Here is a 14,841-nt window from a genome sequence, read left to right on the forward strand (position 1 = left end):
TAGTGATCTAAGAGTTACTGAGTTACTTTTTTTCTCTAACAGTTCTGTTCTCTCATAAATAACAGGTGACACACTCTATGCCAAAGCTTAGTTCTTTTTCTGTTTGTTTTTTTTAATATTTTTAGTTGTAGATGGACATGATATCTTTATTTATTTTTTTCATGTGGTGCTGAGGATCAATCCCAGTGCCTCACTTGTGCTAGGCAAGCCCTCTACCACTGAACCACAACCCCAGCCCCAACAAGCTCAGTTCTTTTGTTAACTTGATCTATTAAATAACGTTTATCTTAAATTCATGGTTATGGACTTTATTCATGCATGTTATTTCTGTAGAAACTGGATTATCACAAAATTATACTCAGGCTGATGTAATTGCTGGTAACTGAGTTCTCTGTGAAGATTATTTTACTATAAACTGACAGAACAGGATAAGCTGCATTTTTTTTCCTCTAGAATATTTTACCTCCACATAAACTGTTGAATGGAATTTAGAACTCAATAAATTATAACTAACCCTAAAATGTCAACTCTTAATACCATGAAATGATGCCAAGCAATTACTGTTGTATTTTTTAACCCATTTTGTCTCAAATGTGGAACACCTGTAAAAACTTAAATATAGTATATAATATAATGTAACTATATTACATATAATAATAATAATAATAATAATAATAATAATATAGTTATATTATCATGTAATAGCCAGGCACAGTGGTACACTTTTGTGTTTCCAGTGACCCAGAAGATTCAGGAAGGAGAATCACAAGTTTGAAGCAAGCCTTGGCAACTAAGTAAGACCTCAACAACTTAGCAAGACCCTATCTCAAAATAAAAAATAAAAGGACTGGGGATGTATCTCAGTGGTAAAGCACCCGTGGTTTCAGTCCAGTCCCCAGTAACAAAAATTATTATTATTAATGTAATAACATATATAAGCACAAAATTATGATTTCCAACCTATTTTAATGTACCTATGTCAATTTCATTGAAATATTCACAGAATGGAAAACTTGGGACTCAATACAGAGAGAACTAAGTCTAAAATAGATTTTTAGCTAGTTTGAAAACTTACTGCCTTTTCAATAGTTTATGGATTTTTCAATCTACTCTTATGAAAAATAGCCATATGCAAAAGGAACACTTTTCCGAAAGATATAACAATGAATATGCTTTACATATTCTTTTGCTGTTTACCTGAATATTTCTTTTAAAGAGTTTATTTTAAAATATTTCTTAGTGTTCTTTTTAAAAATATTTTTATTAGTTATTGATGGACCTTTATTTATTTATTTGTTTATATGTGGTGCTCAGAATTGAATCCAGTGCCTCACACATTCTAGGCAAGCCCTCAACCACTGAGCCACAACCCCTGCCCAATCTTACTGTTCTTGATCATTGCTTAAGAGAGTAGATTTTAAGAGTTCTTGCCACAAAAAATGGCAAGTATGTAAAATAATGCATGTTAATGAGCTCAAATTAGCCATTCCACAGTATATAAATATTTCAAAACAACAATAGGGAAACTATGATCAAAGGATGTTATATGCATGTATGAAAATGTCACAAAGAAACCCATCATTTTGTACAATTAATATGTGCTAGTAATTATAAAAAGACATTTTTAAAAAATAGGTTGTGGATGATAAATAAGTACAATTTTTATTTGTCAATGAAAAAAATAACCTTGACAAATATTTCTATGGACTGTAGAAATTTTTTAAAATATATTTTTAGTTTCAATGGACATTTATCTTATTTATTTATATGCATTGCTAAGAATCGAACAGTGCCTTACACATGCTAGGCAAATGCTCTACCACTACACTATGACTCCAGCCCACTAGAAATGTCTTTATAAGCTGATAATTTTAAAAATATTTCCTTGCTTTCCTTATCTTTGTGAGTTTATGAACACACTATAGAGAAATTCTCTGAACAATTAAATTGGCAATAACCATATTTGGGCAAATTTTACATGACAACAATAATAAACCCTGCCTTTATTGACTGTTTATTTTGCTCTATACTGAATGCAATGTTTTGCCAAATTATGTTCATATGTTTCTGGTGTGTGTAAGTGCTTTTTTAAAATTAATTTTATTTTTAATAGGCAAACCATGCTTGTGTGCATTTATTAATATATTATTTTATCTATTTCTCATACAAACATAAATTTACTAAGTATGTTCATGTAATATGTTCCTCATATTACATTTTTTCTATATTATTTTAGTCCATTGGGCAGTCAATGTCTTGGGAATATCTTACAGTTGAAAAGCATATTGTCTGGCAATATTTATTGATGGATCCAAAATTTTGCTATAATATATGGGTAAAAGTTAAAAATAATACTACTATTTAAAAGAAGAGGAAGAAAAGGAAGAGGAGGAAGAAGGGAAGACATAGGAAGAGAGGCAGGCTTTAGTCTCCTTCTTGAGAGATGATTGAGACAAAATAAATGCTGAAACCCTGTGACAACTAAGGGTAAGGTGTCCAGCAACAGGTAATCAAGGGTAGGTTGCAGTGGTGTGTCACAGGTGTCCAGAGCTGGGAAAGCTCATTCAGATCTGAGGTTAGTTAGAGAAACTCCATGAACAATGGAGTTATCTCATCCTCAAAGAAAGTTAGGATCAGATTTGGTCTTAGGCAGTTTGTGAGTGGCCAGTAATAAAAAAGAAGACATTCCAGGTGTAAGGCCAAGTGTGAGAAAAGTCCTACAGATAAGAAACCACTTCCAGTGTAACAAGTACAGCCGATCCAAGGTTCTAAATCTTACATTATTTAGTAAAGATCATAGGTTATATTCAGATTCTTTCTGATCTGAAATCAGAGAGCTTGTGAGTATTTGGGAGTTTGGAAGGAGCATAACATGAGGTGTACTGAGAAGTCAATATAACCTGGTATTCATTGCCTATGCTTCCAGAGATATAAGAGAGCTAAAAGATTATATTTTTTCCTATTTGTTCCCTTACTTAGAAGCTTATCAGACCACACTTTGCCGTACAAAAGAGGCTTACACATCAGTCATGGTAGCTTTACACCTGTCATCCCAACTATTTAGAAGCCTGAGGGAGGAGGGTTGCCTGAGTTGAAAAGTTCAAAGACAGGTTGAACAGCATAGTAAGAACCTGTCTCTAAATAAATAAATAAATAAAACACAATAAAATTTATAGGCAGGAGCTGGGGTTGTGGCTCAGTGGTAGAGCACTTACGCAGCATATGTAAGGCACTGGGTTTGATTCTCAGCACCGCTTATAAATAAATAAATAAAATAAAGGTCCATCAACAACTAAAAAATATTTTTAAAAATTATAGGCAAATTCGTGTCTATTTTGCTTGATGATATTTCTGGACACCCTTCGGACACTGACATCCTTTATTTCAATGTTTCTCAGCCTGTGTTAGTCGGCTTTCCATTACTATAACAAAATACCTGAGACAGTTAACATTAAAAGAGGAGGAGTTTATTTTGCCTCACAGTTTAGAGATTTCGGTCCATGGTTAGTTGGCCTCATTACTTTTGGCCCTATGGCGAAACTATACCTCATGGCAGGAGTGCATGGTGGAGCAAGCTGTTCACCTTGTAGTAACTGGGAAGCAAAAAAGAAAAGAACGAGATCGGTGTCCTACAATCCCCTCTGAGGGCACAACTCAGTGACCTGAAGCCTCCCACTAGGCCTTGCCTCTTACTGGTTTCCACCACTTTCTAATAGCACCAAGCTGATGGTCTTTGGGGAACATTCCAGATCCAAACTAAAGCACTGCCCTTTCTTTCCCCCACCTCTTTCCAACTACTACTTCTTTTCCTCACTTTGGTTTGCCAGTCTGATACATTGCCGTTGTCTCTCTTCATTTAGAGTGATTGTTCTAAGGAGGGTTGGTCTGGGGAGGACTTGTTTCAGAATCCCAGAGAGTAGTTTGGTCCATATATCACTTGAAAGTTCCTCCTGGAAATGTTGATGTCTGTCCTTATATGGACCTTTTACTGTGTAATAATCTTTACGTATGTATTTTAAATTCCTTGCAGCTTGATATTTTTTTCTGGAGTGATATCAATACATTGGGCTGTGAATAAATTGGAAAAAATATCTTTCTTAAATAACTTAACTTTAAAAACATTTAAATTTTTCTTTCTCTATCTCACCCTACCCTTTTTTTTTATTTTATTTTTTAGATCCCAAAGTCCAGGAGTGAGGGATCTATTCATGGCCACAGGGTACTGCAACCAGAGCCATCTGCTGGTGTTCCTCAGGTCAGCCTGCGGCTAAGTCATAGGAAGCCCTGCTTGGATGACATGAATTCAGCAGAGGATGGTGGTGCCAAGTTGGTATCCAGGTTGGCAAGTTTTCTTCCCCTACACGATTCAGTATATCAGCTCTGATATATAGACCCACATATGTAGGTGTGTCTGCATATATCGACCATGGTATCAACAGAATCCATAGATCAATATAAACATTTAAAATACACTCTAAATTTTGAGGATTTTCTAACTAATAATTCATACCACAGAAGCAATAAGAACTATTGTTTTCTGGATTGAAATACATTAGCTAGAAGGACTATGCTGAGCTCCCAATAAAGTCCAAGAATTACTTTCTGGATATCTTTTTATAGAATATTCAGTGAAAATATTATCTATCAAAGTAGAAATCAGAGTTGTCTAGTACCAAGTCTTATAACAGTTTGAATGTTGCTTTTAAACCATGATTGTACACATTATACCTGAACGTAAACTTCTCTGGTATACTTAAAGAAAAAGGCCTTGATTTTATTTATTCCCAGCATATAGCATTTTTCCTTTTAAGAATTTTTCTTTTATGATAACTGATAACCTATTTCTAAATTCAAAAAAAATATTGTTACAAGTATTAGAGATCTCTAATGGAATTTAAAGATGCCTTAAAGCATTCAAAAATAATATAATGAAGGAGCTTAGTACTTCGGATTGCTTTATAAAAAAGATGGAACTTAAGCTGTATCTCAAAAGATGAAGATGAATGAAGTAGGAAGAGAAAAAAGACCAGAGTATTATAGATAGGCACAGTTAGGAGTCATAATGACCGCATTAGAAATAGCAAACTGGAATTAGTTGGAGATAAGGCTAGAGTCGTGGAGGGAGGCCAGGTCATCCAGTCCTGGGATTGCCAGGTGCACTGTTATTTATTTATTTGACACCAAGGATTGAACTCAGGAGCACTCAACCACTGAGCCACATCCTCAGCCGTATTTTATATTTTTTATTTAGAGACAAGAGCTCACTGAGTTGCTGAGTGCCTCGCTTTTGCAGGCTGGCTTTGAACTCATGATCCTCCTGCCTCAGTCTCCCAAGCCACTGAGGTTGCAGGCATGCTGTCAGTCTTTTATTTTATTATTTATTTCATGATTGGCAGTCAACCCTCTGGTTCCAGGAACTGCTTTAAAGCAGGACATACATCAATGGACAAAGCTGACCAGGCCCCTGTGTCTATGAGCCTGACATTCTAATGAGGAAGACTGTAAGGCCCAGTAGAAAAATGCGTGTGATAAGAGGACTTCATATCTGAGGGAATTAAGAAGCTATATCAGGTTAATAGAATAGACTAGTGATTCTAATGCAGAGAGTCAGGGAAGGCCTGAGCTGAGGTGTCAGGAGGAAGGAGTCGGTGAAGATAAAGGAAAGAGCTTCCAAGCAGAGAATATAGCAAATACCGAAGAACTAAGGCAGGAGAAGCTCGGCTTCATCCTGCTGGTAACAGAAAGAGAATGGAGGTGTGAGCTGGGGAGAGGCGAGGGGTACCATGGAGAGTCAATGTGTTAGGAGAATAGTGTTCCATCAGCTGCAGGATGCACTCGAGGAGGGCACCAACCCTTCACACAGGGGCCCTTGGGGGACACATCCATATCCCAGCAGGGAAAATACAGGTGGTCTAAGAGACGAAGTTAAACCAATCAGATCATGAAAGACGGTGTCCTGTTCCACATTGAGGAGTTTGGATTTGCCTCTTGAAATGATGATAGAAAAATAAACCAGAAAACGACCTGTATTTTATAAAAGACCCTGTGACGGCAAAAGGAAAGATTAAAGGGAATAGTAAGGTGGGTTGGGAGACCAGCAAGGACGCTGTTGGGTCAGTTCAAGGCAGAATAAGAGCCTTCATTAAGTCACTGTTGGTTACTGGGATGAGGAGGTGTAACTAGTCTTTGTCCCTTGAAGAAAAGGGGAAGAATGGTCTGTTGCTTAGAGGACAACTTGGAGTTGGAGTGTTTGGGTTTTTTTGTTGTTGTTGTTGTTTATTTGTTTGTTTGTTTATGTTTTCTTTGTTTTGTTGAGGAATTAAAATATTGTGATGAATGAAAGGTAGGCAAGTTTGTGAGCTAAATTGTCAGGGTCAGTGGAGAGAAGGAAGCTGCCAGAGATGGAGGACCTGGAGGAGGAAACCCAGAGACAGCAGGTGTCCACAGAAAGTGGAGGAGGAAGCTCAGTGGAGGAGTTAGCTTTGGCAAGGAAAAGTGAAGGAAATAAGGGGCACAGATAAAAAACACTGGCCTTTTGAAAGTTTCCTCCCAAATTTAAAAACCAGACTTACATAGCTGGTGGCAAGGGTAGATGCTGGTTAGTATAGATGCTGTCTTAATCACTCTTATAAAGAATGATGTCAAGAATGTCTTGAGTGAAATAATGAAAAACATTGCAGACATTTCTTGTTTGTATCCTTTTTATTTATCCAATCTAAAAATGAAAAAAAAAATCTGCTTCTAAAGGTAACAAGAGTTTTCCAACTTTTTGAATTATAGCCAACCTTATCTAGAACCACATTGTTCATACTTAAACTTGTACCACTCGCAAATACTTGTTCACTTCCTGTCTATCCATAGACCTATCATTATCTACAGAGATATCTTTACATTTTACTTTTTATTTACTTCCGTGTGAGATAAATTATGAGACAAATTATCAAAAGACAATTGAAGATCATACAGATCAACTTAACTAAAAATAAATCTTAAATCCTTTATACATCTTTACAGTAACAGAATAGGTATCATGATAGTTTTCATTTCTTCAGAAATGAATTTATGAAGATGTTTTCATTTGTAGTTACTTACCAGAACAAGTTATTGTCTAGTTTGTGCATATTAAATTAAAAAATAAATGCAAGTGTGTGTGTGTGTGTACGCGTGTGTACAAAATGCACATACCCCAATTTCTCTAAGTCCTCTCACTTTTTTCCTTTAAAGTTTATTAGTTGCCCTAGTCTTAGAAGTTGGCAGCATGTGTGGAATACATTGTTTTACTCCTGTTCTTGGATGTGATATTTGCTTTGGCTTACCAACTCTTTTTCAAGGAATTGTCCTGAAGCTTTTAAGCTTTTCCTAGTATTCAGGGTTTTTTTTTTAATTGCTCTTTTTAAAAGCAGGGGAAAACTCAACAACATTCATTTTTGTTTGGTCTATGATCTGATAAGTCTCATTTATTTCACAAACAAGCAAACAAAATCACTGTGTTTACAATTATTGAAATCAGTGTAATATTGATTTCACACACAGACTTTGGTTTTCAGCAGAGGAACCCTATCAGTTAAAAACACAGATAAGACCAAGAAAGAAATATCCTTTCAGTGCTGAAATTTCCTGAATGATGACGTGTCCTTTGATTTTTCAACTGGCAGGTTAAAGGTCGATTTCTAGTGCTTTTGAGAAGTAGTTTTTGGCTAATAGCCTGTTTTTGATAATTTGAATTCTATGGATTTCAGAACTTGTCATATTTTGTTTCCAGATTGACTTGTTTCTGTTTCTCCTTTGTTTCAAACCTTATATTTGTCTCATTTCTTCTTGAGATGTAATGAAAGCATGAATTTTATCAACAAGTATTTACTATTTTCCTGCTCTTTAGATATTGGCTATAAAAATACAAACTTAAAGGAGTAATTTATTTTGAGAGGAGCTAGATATCACTTATTACTTGTTGCTGGTTTCTTAGACTATCATTCACAGAATAACTTTTTTTCCCTGTCTTTCTATAACTGTTCAAAATTGGCATTGAAGACGTGATCACAGGAGCAATGTTTCCCTAATCCCCTTAGAAGCTTTCACTCACAATTAGAATGGCTTCAAGAGAAAAGCAAAAGAATAAATATTTTTGATCATGTAAGAGCTCAGCCAACAATCAATATATTTTATATTAAATTCAGAGCCAAAAGTGCTTAATGACACATTCATTGCCTTCAGTGACAGCACTAGCTAATCTTTCTGCATCACCTAAAGCCAACAACAGCAATTCCTGTAATACTGTGAAGAATTCTTTTCTCTTTGTAATGAAAGCATGCATGTTACTAAAATTCACAGTAGATTGAAAAGCATAATTAAATCCAACATATCTGGGTCAAAAGATTGTGTTCCTGTCTTTCTTTCCACTGTAAATACCATGTACATGTTTGCTAACTTCAGAGGCACAGGCAGAAATGAGTTATTGGACAGATGCATCTTCATGAGCAAAGCTTGGACTCCTTCTCACTAACCAAGATATTCTTACCTTATTCCTATTAAAGGTACTGAGAGAAATGATCACAAACCTAGACTGCAGCAGGTGCTAAGTAGTATTTTTAATTTTTTTTTTCTGGAAAGAGAAGCTATATACTTATCCTTTAAAAAGGAAAGGAAAAATTCCAAATTATATGCAAAGGTTTGAAATGTTAAAATGATTTGAAACTTTAGGGAATGGCTATCTCATTTTCCACTTTAACAAGTGAAATAGACAAATGATAATTTTTGTGCATTTCTAGTACTGTAATATAATACTTCTCTTAATGTTTTTAAATTTTAGAGTTTACATAGAGAATATGGTTAATATTTTTAGTTTTTTAGATTTTAAATTTTAACGTCTAAACTTATTTAGATGTTAAATAAATTTATTATATTTATTATTTTATCTGAAATATATATATATTTCCTTAAATGTGTGATGTCCTTAAAGACTCAAGGAAAATCTCTAGTTTTATTCCACAAGTCTGGGTAAAGTCAGAAGAGACTATATGGTATCTGACTCTAATTATGTGAAATGTCCAGAAAAGGCAAATTTATAGAAACAGAAAGTAGATTTATAATGGGGCTGATGTGTGGAAATACTTATTAATTTAAGTAACCTGAGGGATCTTACTTGTGAAGATATAATGTTCTGAAACTGATTTATAGTGGTATTTACATCACTTGGTAAAGTCACTGAAAAATCATTGAATTGAAATAGGTAGATCCTATGATATGTAAACCATACCTCAATAACACTGTTTTTAAAAATACACAGGGGGCTGGGGCTGTAGCTCGGTGATAGAGCGCTTGCCTTAGCATGTGTGAGGTACTAGGTTTGCTCCTCAGCACCACGTAAAAATAGACAAATTTTAAAAAAATACACACATAGGGTTAGTGGTATAGCTCAGTGGTAGAGCATGACCTAGGCCCTGGGTTTGATCCTCAATACCAAAATAGAAAGAAAGGAGAAGAAAGTCATTTGATGACAAATTACTAAAATGCAACCGTTGTTATGAGTGAATGCTATCTGCAGAAAGAGTTGTATTTGTTAAATTTTAATATAATTTGCTCCTACACACTTTCTTCAAAAATAATAGAGCATGGTGGCAGGCATAAAGGTCAGGTCCTCCTAAAAGGTGATTCATGAGGAGGAAGAGGGAAGAGAAGCCAGCCACTTGTTTTCACATCCTGAAAGGACTCCAGCTTGCAGCTTCCTGTGCCACAATCGAGTTATTGAAGTGATTAGTTTTTCAGGGATATATTTGAACAGAAAGGAAGAACTATAATATTATAGGAGTTACACACACACACACAGACACACACACAATCCTAGGCCCACTGTTCATAAGTGGAAGACTTGACTGATATGGTACGAGGATTAGGGTGAACTTTGTGAATCTAAGAAAAGTGAGTGACATTAAGGCTGAGCATCAACAGACGTTCATAGTCTCCTTTCTAGGCAAGACTCTTCTAGATACTTTGACAATTAATGAAAGTTTTACAGTTGGCTCTTACATAAAGAGACCAGGTGTTAATGAACAATTAAAATGCTTTCATTTTTTTTTATGATGGACATAAATCATTTACCTAAAATAACACAATTAATATAGAGTTAAAGAAAATATCCTCACTTTGTGTGGCAGATATGTTCTTAATTTGACAAATAAATGAGGGAAATGATAACAAATAACTTTTCAAGGTATATTGAAAGCACATCTTAAGCAGGGAGAGTGCCCTGGTTGAGAAGTGCTTTCTGACCTATTTATTCCTTTTTTCCCCCAATGTCGTAGATACCTAGGGAATACATTAGAGAAATGTAGACCGTCACTGAGGAGGCTAAAGCTCCCGTTACTCCTCGGTTCTCTCATACACCTCTCTCCCCCATAGGTAACTGCTGTTATGGGTTTGGTTCTGTATTCTTCCAGACATTTCTTTGTTTTCACACATGAAGATATTCCACACATTTTTTTTCCACTTAAAAAAAAGAAAAACAACATACTTTTCACCACACTGAATGCTGAAGGTTTGTTGAAACGTCCCCTACTTCCTGTCTTGCTTCCTCCTACTAGAATGTTCTTCCCCTTTCCTTGCCTGCCAGAGTCAGTGTTCTCCCAGTCTCCTTCCCTGGTAGCCTCTTCCCCCTCTGTCCACTTTCTCATCCCAGGTGAATTTAAGTGTCACAGAATGATAATTTCCAAATCAGTAGCTTGGCTTTGGACCATCCCTAGGTCTTCAGTGCCTGCCTGACAATCTGCACTCCAGCATTTACCGTAAACTCACCTCACACAGATAGAACTCATTTTCTCATCTTTTCCTCTTATTTCTGCTGTATCTTTCTTTCTCCCAACTACCAGGCTCAGTCCTTTCATATCATCAGTCACGGGATCTTGTTAGCCTTTCTTTCAGTGCCTCCAACATCCCTCTCCTCTTTTTTTTTTTTTTTTTCCCTTCATGACCTCAACCCTAATTTAGGCTTCTGTCACCTTGTGGTTAGATAATTACTGCATTTGCTGCAGTCCACCAGCCGACTGGATTAATTTTCTCCACACAGGTCATTCCCATGTCTCTATCTCCGGGTCCTGAGTCTATTATATGATGGCTTGAAGATTCATTCCTCCTGCCCAGAATGCTCTGCTGAGTGTTCCTCATTAGTCACCGACCAGCGGGAATGACTTCCCATTCCCTCAGACAACCCAACCCCTTCTCTTGTGCCTCGCCCCACCATCATCCATAGTCAGCCAATTCTTGAATGTTCTTGGACAATCCTTCTCTTTATTTGGCCAATTTCTCCCCTACCCCTTACCACCTCTGCAGACACTGAAGTTCAAACATAGCTCACGCCTGCTCAGAACTGTTTTGTGACTGGCTTGTGCTGTCTACAGGAAACTCTTTGTCCTCTCCCGACTTGTCCAGCCCTCTCGTCCCCAGTTCTCTGTGTGTTCATCATTTTTCCTTTGCCATGACAAAATACCTGAGATAACCAACTAAAAAGGAGCAAAAGTATATTTTGTCTGTGGTTTCAGAGGCTTCCTTCCATGGTTGCTTGGCCCTGTTGCTTTGGGCCTGTGGCAGCACCAAAAATCATAGCAGGGACGGCATCAGAGAAGGCCTGTTCACCTCTTGGAAATAAAAGAGTCAAGGGACCAGGGTCCCAATATCTCCTTCAGGGGCACATCCCCAATGACCTAACTCCCTTCCACTAGGTCCCACTTCCTAAAGGTCCTACCAGGCCCCAATATTATGCTACAGGTTAGCAACCAACCCTTGAACAGATGGGCCTTTGGGGGACATTCAAGATCCCACCTATAACACTATATCCTTCTTTCATACCTGTAGCCACCACATTGTACACACATTCAAGGACTGTCTTTGTTCCAGGTGTTTTTGCCAAGATCAAATAAAGTATCAGATTTTATCTTAATATTTGCCCTAAAAATTATAATAACTATTTTGGGCTACATCATGGTTTTATCAGGTAGCCCTGGGAAAAGAAAGAACTTCAGGTCTGAAGAGTGACCTTGGGTGAAGTAACCATGATTCTGAGAAGGTTATTCATTTCACAAATGTTTATTGAGTTAGGTGAATTATATAAGATCACATCTTTAGTGGAGAGGCCGAGATCAAATATAGGTCTCCTGACTGGGTTACAGTTATCTCCTGCTAATGTTCTACCTCTATTTACTTTACCCTTTGTTGATAAATTTCTCTCCAACCTGATTGTGAGTCCCTAAAGGAGAGGGACTGTGCCCTTATGTTTCCTCTGCATCCACCGCAGGAGCTGTAAGCATGTATTCTGTTGCTACAGCCACAGTCATTATTGATGAGATATTATTTTATGTGTCCAATTTGCTTAAGAAGGTCACTGACTTGCTTCCTCTAACTGACCTAGAGCTCACAGAGATTGAAGTCTGACTCTAAAAGAATTTTGTGTCGGCTTTCTTTCTTGTAGTCCTTAGAAAGTACTAACCCCACAGAATCCCATTCTGCACACCCTTAGGATATACAGAAATCAGGACAGTTGTGCCCTCTCACTGTCCCCCCTTCATTTCTATGTCACCTTTTTGCATTTCTGTCAATAATATGCTACTTATTTATAGAAGAGAAATCCATTGTGTTCTACAAGTCTCAAACCACCTCTGTGCTATTTTCTGCCCTTGTGGTAGAAGGTTTATGTCTTGTGATGTTTGCCAAACAAAGCTTCATATTTTAGTAATGTATTGCAGTCATACATTTCATGAGAATAAAATTTTTGTTAATACTAGTAATGAATTAATGTGTAATATTAACTGTACCCAATTCCCTTCAAACTCACTAATCTATTAATTTCTGCTGTTAAATATAACTTGCTTCATTTCTGAAGTCCAGCCAGCAGAAAAATCAATCATAACTGACCTGTGTTTGTACTTCATAAAGGCTCTCCAATTACTTCCTGAACATGTGCTTCTTCCCTATAGTGTTTCACTCTCTGCTACTGGGAGCCAAGTTTCAGGATTTTTAACTGTCTAGTGAAGCTAAAATGAAATTAGGATTCTTAGCTACAAGATTCACAACCATATCATGTACAGTCTGACTTGAAAAGAGACCAGATAGCATATATGTACTGCTGACTATGAAGATTTATGGCAATAGCTCCCACCCAAGGGAAGGGTTTAAAACTGCCCTGTGAAAAGCTGTGAATCTAACCCAGAGTTCCCGTGCGGAGCCACTGTTTTCTGAGTTGTTCCTATTCTTTGGCTTTCATGATGAAGGTTTAATGAAAAGTAGATTTGAAAAGGGTTCCGAAGTCCAACACTGAACTTTTTTTTTTTTTAAAGAAAATGTCTAGTTGTGTCTCTGTAGATGGTTTTCTAGTCTGTTCTTGACCACCACTAGATCCCATGATAAATATCCCAAGGTCTTAGATAAACTATTTCATATTGCCAATCTACTGAAAATAGAAAAAATTAAATAACTTTAATCTTCTTCTAAAATGAAATTCTCTGATTTTTCTCTCAGTATTTGATTATTAAAGTACATATAATTCTGTACCCATTCACTAAAAGTACCCCTCAATACAATTGCTATGGCTACTCAAATTTTGATATTTCAGAAGGATCCAAACTTCAATTTAAACAAAAAAAGAAAAAAAAGTTTTTTCTAATGCTGCTTAAAGTATGAGTGTTCCAGTAGCTAAACTGTGGAACCAACCTAGATGCCCTCAGTAGATGAATGGATTAAAAAAATGTGGCATATATACACAATGGAATATTACTCAGCAATAAATGGCATTTGCAGGTAAATGGATGGAGTTGGAGAAGATAATGCTAAGTGAAGTTAATCAATCTCAAAAAACCAAAGGCTGAATGTTTTCTCTGATATAAGGTGGCTGATTCATAGTGGGGTAGGGAGGGGGAGCATGGGAGGAATAGATGAACTCTAGATAGGGCAGAGGGGTAGGAGGGGAAAGGAGTGGGCAGGGGGTTAGAAATGATGGTGGAATGTGATGGACATTATTATCCAAAGTACATGTATGAAGACATGAATTGGTGTGAACATACTTTATATACAACCAGAGATATGAAAAACTGTGCTCTTTATGTGTAATATGAATTATAATGTATTCTACTGTCATATATTTAAAAAATCAATAATATATATAAAGTATGAGTGTTCAAGAATAGGTAATAGTGTGAGGAAATTCATTATCATACCTCCAGACTATTTCTAGAGGAATGTAGATCACTAGAGAATATCTGGACTATTGTAGTCCTTGTTAGATTTACTTTAGTAAACTCTGATTGGACACATTCTGTGTACTGTGCATTATGCTTTGGGCCCTTAGGAGCCCCAGAGAACTAGTTGATTGCCGTTAGGAGTCTCCCCAACAGTTAAATGAAACAAATTTCTACATGGTTAACCTACTATAGAATAGAAGCAGGATTTAAGGAAAGCTTAATAGAAGTGCTATAAAAGCAAAGAGGCCAGGCAAGGTGGGATACACCTTAATCCCAGTGGCTCAGGAGTCTGAGGCAGGAGGATCATGAGTTCAAATCCAGCCTTAGCAATTTAGCAAGGCCCTAAGCAACTCAGCAAGATCCTATCTCTAAATAAAATAAAAGCTGGGATGTGGCTCATTGGTAAAGTGCCGCTGAGTTTAATTCCTTATTAAAAAAAAAAAAAATTTAAACACAGAGGACTTCTCATTGCATGAAGTCATGAAGTTCAAGGCAGTAAAGATTTGTATCAGCCTGCCTTTGCCACTTACTCTTTTGCTCTTATTCATTAGAACAACTTTACTTCAAATTTATCCCAGTGTTCTCATACCTCTGTACCTTTACTAACATTGTTCTC

At 36.5% G+C, this 14,841-nt stretch overlaps 1 protein-coding gene across 1 annotated transcript in view; it reads left to right on the plus strand.

Annotated features, from left to right (window-relative positions):
• The window catches only part of LOC114085467 (protein FAM13A-like), a 212,473-nt gene that overhangs the window by 187,470 nt on the left and 10,162 nt on the right, over positions 1-14,841 (plus strand). Inside the window, exon 7 of the mRNA XM_071614026.1 lies at positions 4,178-4,338. Coding sequence (XP_071470127.1) covers positions 4,178-4,338 — 161 coding nt within the window. The remainder of the gene's footprint in view (positions 1-4,177; positions 4,339-14,841) is intronic.

This window comes from Marmota flaviventris, chromosome 7 (assembly GCF_047511675.1).
Source record: "Marmota flaviventris isolate mMarFla1 chromosome 7, mMarFla1.hap1, whole genome shotgun sequence".
NCBI lineage: Eukaryota > Metazoa > Chordata > Mammalia > Rodentia > Sciuridae > Marmota > Marmota flaviventris.